Raw genomic sequence first — 6,849 nt, 5'->3', positions numbered from 1 at the left:
CTTATAACAAAAGGTACTTTTATATTCAACTATAGATATTCTATGATAAAATGTTGGTCAAATCTTTAAAAAGTTAATTTAAAAACGCGTCTCACTATTTATTATGATGCGAAAAGATGTGTGAGGAACCACACCTCAAAACCCTAACTTAGGTATAACCACCATATAAAGCTAACCTAGAGGGTCAATAGGGTCAATAGACCTCTCCCTCCCTACCCCCTAACTCACATGGAAGGCCCACTAGTCCCTTTCAATGGAAACTCAGCCATAAATGCAGTTGGCCAGTAGGATGGTCGGCAGTAGTGTTTGGTCGTCCTTAGAAAATGGGAAAACTCCCTGAAAAATCCAGGAACGGCCAAATCAGGGGGCCCACTAATGGCTGAAAAGAAAAAGAAGTCTCATTGATAAGCTTTTTCACTGGTCCTCTTGGTATTTTCTGAACTGTGTGTTAACCCAACCCAACCCAACCCAGCGAATAGCATCTTTTGAGCATCTTTTGGCGCCATGAATACCAGCACGAGAAGCTTACACGTAGGCAGAAGAGCTTAAGCTGTAGGGCCGGTCACAGAGCCGCAAGGACACGTGAGCGCTAGAGGAGTGAATAGAGATTCTTCCTCGTTCTTCAATTTGGGAAAATTTTGTTTACCTTGGATTGTGTGCCATTTGTATCTCGTAGCAGCTATAAGCGCTCTAGCCTCTCTCCGCTCTTCGCCTCTCGCTAATTTCGGGAAGTTAAAATCTATTTCCAGGTAGGTATTTATAGTTTGTTGCCCCTGTTTTTCACAGATGGCGAAGGTCTTGATAAAAAGATTTTTTTTTTTTTTTAAAGTTTTTTTGGTTTTATGCATGTCGGTGGGTTGATTTTTTTTCAATAATAAAGTGGCTTTTTACTATAAATCATAGATTTCGATGGGGGAGTTATCAAGGGTTTAGATTGTATAGTGTGCGAATGGTTGAGGGTTTTTGCAGATATCAGGGTATTAAAACGCTATTTCTCCTCCACCCACCTCGTATTTAGGTCTTTTATTTTTTCATGCAATTCGGAAGCTGACAGGTTTTATCTGGGTGCTGTATTGTTAGTGTTTACTGAGGATTGCGGCAGTTAATTGGAAATGTATAATTTGGGTTTTTGTGTTGGTATATCTGTACGGGGAAGTGTTTTTAGGGTTTAGGGTTTGAAATCATCAATTGGTTTTGATGGGCAGTAAGTGTTGAAGGGAATTATGAAAGTGGTATGTTTGTGGGCGTGATGTCACTTGGAAGTCTGTGTTGATGTACTTCGTTTTACAAAACGGGTGTGATGGAGTCTACCTGACTTCAAATGCATTGTAAAACAATATCAATATGAGTTTTTGTTTGTAATCAATATGCATCATTTATCGTTACGAGCTGAATGCTGATCCCAAAATCCCGGTATGTTGCTCCTGCAAAGATACATATTTTTTTCCCGATAATTATGGATTGCACAAGTTTGATGTCGCTAATATGAGTTTGTTTTAACAATTAGATCTTGGAAACGTTTAGTGTGCCTTGGCAGGTAATAATTTTTAGTTGTGCATTGTTAGCTCCAAGTCTTTTTAAAAAAAAAATTCTGATTTAAGTGTATTTTGCAAAATGCGAGCTTTTATAATTTATTGAAAGGATTTTATATTCAGTAAAAGCTTCACAAGCTTGGTGGTGGAGATGGAGTGTTTGAAATCTCTGATTTTAAATTACTATGGTCTGCAAGTTTGAATGCCTGAAAGTTTTCCTGACAGCATTGTGCTCCTGGTGTGAGTTGAATATCATAAACAAAATGCAATTAGATTACTATCAAACTGATCTAATTTCAAAGATTTTATTTGGCTGTGGTTTTTGAGGTAGCAGTCAAAAGTCAAAATATCTAAATGGTTGTTTTGTGGCGGTGCTTCCGCAGTTGGATATTAATTTCTTTAGTAATTTTGGTTTAAGTTGTTCGTAGAAATGGTAGGCTCCTAAGTAGCTACAAACAGAAAACCTAAGTTTTTTCCCCGTCCTGACGATGGATTGTGGACCCAGATGCATTTCAATCACACCTAAGTTATTTGTTGGAGTTGCTGCCCTTCTTTATGAAGACGAATTTATCGTGTGATTGCATTGTTTTAACTCCATTAGGTTAAGTATCCCATCATTACCTGGTGCTTTGGTTTAAAACAATTATTGATGGTCCACATTTTGCAGATTTGATTAATTGTCAGAAAAAAGGTGTATGTATAAAATTATTTTCTTCTTTTGAATAAATTTGATAAAACATATGCATTATCAAGACTAGCTTTGTTGGCATTTGAGAATCAGGGATCATGTAGCAAGTATAGGGTTTTGGAGTCTGTTGAGTTTGAAAATAGTTGTAAATGATGAGCACTGCAAGATTTAAGGAATTTCCAATGATTTGTGTTTTGAGATTGGAATAGAAAAGGTGGTAGTATATTATTTACAAACCTTTTTTGATGCAAGGCATTCAATAGTTTGAAAATTTGTAGTAACAGGGTTGGTCCAGAAATGAGGTTAGAGAATTGAAAGAAAATCTTAGGTAAACTTTGTATATTTTCATGCAATTTGTGGTATATATACTGTGGGTTTTGGAAGTTAAAATAGGAATCGGAAGTGTGAGGATAAAGAAGAATTGAACAAGGTGTTTGTGTAGGTCCCGGGTTAGAAGATGGAGCAGCAAGCCCCAGGACAACAGCAGCCGGTTATGGGAGTTGTAAGTGGTGCACCTCAAATGCCATATGGTACGTCGCCATATCAAACAACTCAGATGGTTTCACCTGTTGCTCCAGGTTCTGTTGTTGGGACAGTTCAGTCTCCTGGCCAGCCTGCAACTGCATACCCTGCATCTGCTGCCCAGCTTGCGGCACAACATCAATTGGCTTATCAACATCTTCATCAGCAGCAGCAGCAACAACAGCAACAACAGCTTCAACTATTTTGGGCTAATCAGATTCAAGATATTGAACAAACAACAGATTTTAAGAACCACAGCTTACCATTGGCTAGAATCAAGAAAATAATGAAGGCAGATGAAGATGTGAGGATGATATCAGCGGAGGCTCCCGTAATATTTGCTAAGGCTTGTGAAATGTTTATCCTGGAGCTTACCTTGAGGTCATGGATTCATACAGAGGAAAATAAGCGGCGCACTTTGCAGAAAAATGATATTGCTGCAGCTATAACTAGAACTGATATTTTTGATTTTCTTGTTGATATTGTACCAAGAGATGAGTTAAAGGAGGAGGGCCTTGGCATTCCTAGAGGCCCTGTACCTGTCGGGACTCCTGCAGAATCTGTGCCATATTATTATGTTCCTCAGCAACATCCAGCACAAGTAGCACCCCCGGGTATGATTGTTGGGAAGCCTGTGGATCCTTCACTTTATGCTCAACAACCTCGTCCCCCAGTGGCTTACATGCCACAGCAGATGTGGCCACAACAACAGATGCCAGAGCAGTCCAGGGGTCCTCCTTCTAGCAGTTGAGGTATTCTCAAGTTGTTTTCTGTTACCAGCAGTGAGCAGAGGTAGGAGGCAAAATGTGCAATTACTCTTGATTGAATAGAAAGGTACATGCACAATTCACGCTGGTGAGATTTGTTTCAATTAAATGCTAAAACTGCATGTAAATCAAGGATTAATTTTAGGCTTCAGCAAGCTATTATGTTTTCTTTGGTATTGTAGCTGCCACCGTGGCTTCAAAATTGGTTAAATGGAATCAACAGAGATGTTGTGAACTTTCTTTTTTAACCATGACTTTGGTTGAATTTCTTGTTTAGTGGTTTGAGAAGGTTATAATTATTATATTTTTATTTTATATCACCAAAACCATGAACGGTAGCTGCTCTCGGGCATGTTATATTCTTGTGTTTTACTGTAATTGTGCTACTGAATTACCAATTGTATGCTTGCCAAAACTATACTGATAATTATTAACATGGTTCTTAGATGTGTTAGAGTACGAAATATTTATAATTATGAATTCTATTTCTTTTAAATTAGTTTAAGCAAGAGAGATTTATGATTTTAGCTGGTTGGGGAACACACTAATAAGCACCCAAACTTTCAGTTTTTTAAAATGAGAGTGAATTGTCTTTTTAAAGCTTTGTTTTGATTTCTTAGTTTTCATTATTATGATGTCTATTTTGTCGACATTAGTATCTGGCTATGACATCCTCTATGACTGTTGAATACACTAATAATTAATATGCAAGCCTTTATGTACTACCTGTGAAAGTTTTTAGCCTTTTACTTTTTGGCCATATATAGAAGGTTTACTATTTAGAGTATTTTATATTATGGATTTGCTTCCAAATTTATGGTTTCTGCATCTTTAGAATAATAGATGTTTACTAGATATATACTGGGAAGACTAGAAGCGTTTTTATGTTGAAACTGTGTATGCAATTCAAAAGCTTTTTTTGGCATAATGAGTAAGCTTTTCTCTGCATGATGTGTGTTTAAATCCAATTGGTTGGTTTTAGTTGAAGGCAACTTTGAAATCAAACACATACACAAAAGTGTACGGTGTTCATTGTCAATCATAGGTTCCATTAAGATGTTTAGACACTAGCTACTTGCATGGCAGAATGTGTTCATTAATATTGAGAAATTCTGTTGAATGCATAAATTCTTTTATTCTATTGCAAAATCATAAACCATTTGTATGCGTGGTAGATTGTGCTTGTTAATCATGAAAAGTATTTAGTGCACACCATATTTTGCCATTATGAAAGCCATCTTTCATAAATCAGTTGCATTCACCATTCGTGATTTCTTGCATTGGATCTTAATAGACCATAGGCAGCTTGCACATTATCTTATTTTCCAATGTAAGGTAGTTGACTATATTTGGATTAGCACATATCTATTTAGAGTAAAGCAAGCATGGCCAGTATTTTGTATGTATAATGTTTTTTCAGACTTCAGACTTCAACTGCAGCTGGCCAAGGATAAGACCTCATCATATAGTATTATATACGTGAAATAGGTCACTGTATCAGGCACATACTTGCATTTCATTTGCATTTGTTGTTTTATAATATGTGGTGTTGGAGATGCATTGATCCAAATAATACCCAATGGGAGAATATGAAATCCTTTTCATGGTTGGAGTTAATCTTTAACCAAAATTTTGTCATGGAAACCATATGAATCTTTTATTTACAGATGTTTACTTCTAATATGCAGACGGTAAGTAGTATTGTATTACTTGACTGCATAATAAAGAATTTATAAGCTGATCTCCGACATCAAATTGTTATTTTGGTTTTAAATTTTTAACTCATGAACTGTGGTTATATTGCCCAGATTCAAATTATTTCGTTTCTGATCAGCAACTGAATATCCATACTTTACTGTTTTGTCTTAGTTGATTTTTCTTCTCTCTTAATTATTAATTTACTTCTGATCATCAGCTTGAATTCCCCCATTGATGTATCATTTTATTTAGGCTACAGTAGGAATTATGCACTACATCCCTAAGCCAGCCATGTGTTCAATTTTTGAGCCACTGCTTGGGTTTTCTGAAACGATTCATACCTTCATGTTTCTTCAAATCAAGTAAATTAGAAAACCTTATGCCTACTTGAGTGACTGCCAAACATATATGATTTGATAAATTATTTCGCTTCTGATCAGCAACTGAATATCCATACTTTACTGTTTGGTCTTAGTTGATTTCGCTTCTCTCTTAATTATTAATTTACTTCTGATCAGCCGCAATTCCCCCATTGATGTATCATTTCTTTTAGGCTACAGTAGGAAATATGCACTACATCCCTAAGCCAGCCATGTGGTCAATTTTTGAGCCACTGCTCAGGTTTTCTAAAACGATTCATACTTTCATGTTTCTTCAAATCAAGTTAAATTATAAAACCTTATGCCTACTTGAGTGACCGCCAAACATATATTATTTGACGCAATCATTTCTTCACGATTAGCTGTCGAGTTGCACAATTTATTGAGAACTTGAATCTCTTTGTTAACCTCAATGCTTGTAGTTTATTGAGAACCCGGTACTATTTGTTAACTTTTTTCATTAATGTAACTCCATTCCATATTTTTGTGCTATAAAAAGCTCTTCCATATCATACTATCATACTATTTGATTGTTTTGAAGATTTCTTTTGCTCGCTGTTATTCTGGCTCCCTTGCTTCTATTTACTTTTAAACATCAATCTAATAATTTGTTTATATGGTTTGATTGCTGTGAAGAATACATAAGTCATCTGTTTTAGAGACAGAGGTGTATCTTTCTAAAGAATTGCAGTCAACACTCGTATTTATTGAGCAGAGTGAGGTTTTAAACAACCATTAATGTGTTCAAGTTCTCATTTTTGACTTCCACTCGAGTCTTTTTGCTTTAATCCTCCCTATAGGTAAAAAAAACATAGGGTGTTAGGCACTCCTGTTACAGGTAATTTCAATTTGATGATATTTTGTTATTTTCAGTTGTGTCTTCATCATCCAGGCATAGGACTTGCTCTCCAGTCTTGTGTTCTTAATAAATCCGTAGAGGTCTTTAAAAACATGGGATCTGGCCTTTTGTTATTCTCTAAATTAAAATCAATGTATAACACTTGGTACTTGATTTATTGGAAAGAGTTATGCACTACTTCTCATTAAACACATTAATGATCAGTTTTGGCCAATTGTGTGCTGTCAATTAGTTTTGGTTTGTAAAGTTAATATCGGGTCATCGCAAACAGGAGAGAAATGTTCTGATCCAGAGGATACTTTCTGGAGAGTGGATATGCCTCTTGGAGATTTGAGATGCCTGGTGGAAATTGGCATGATAGAAATTCCTGGAGATGACCACTTTTCTGTCTGTTTCCTGCCAG

At 36.2% G+C, this 6,849-nt stretch overlaps 1 protein-coding gene across 2 annotated transcripts; it reads left to right on the top strand.

Moving 5' to 3' along the window:
• The first annotated feature begins 203 nt into the window (after positions 1-203).
• Positions 204-3,824, top strand: LOC131063631 (nuclear transcription factor Y subunit C-4). Of its 2 annotated transcripts, none has more exons than XM_057997516.1 (2): positions 204-749; positions 2,663-3,824. In XM_057997516.1, the coding sequence occupies exon 2, from the start codon at positions 2,678-2,680 to the stop codon at positions 3,491-3,493; it is 816 nt and encodes a 271-aa protein (XP_057853499.1). In that variant the 5' UTR covers positions 204-749; positions 2,663-2,677; the 3' UTR covers positions 3,494-3,824. The 2 variants fall into 2 exon arrangements, with proteins under 2 accessions (XP_057853499.1, XP_057853500.1); XM_057997517.2 differs by lacking the exon at positions 204-749 and adding an exon at positions 817-1,413.
• Positions 3,825-6,849: the final 3,025 nt, after the last annotated feature.

This window comes from Cryptomeria japonica, chromosome 4 (genome assembly GCF_030272615.1).
Source record: "Cryptomeria japonica chromosome 4, Sugi_1.0, whole genome shotgun sequence".
Classification (NCBI taxonomy): domain Eukaryota; kingdom Viridiplantae; phylum Streptophyta; class Pinopsida; order Cupressales; family Cupressaceae; genus Cryptomeria; species Cryptomeria japonica.
This window is presented reverse-complemented; position numbering and strand designations above follow the sequence as displayed.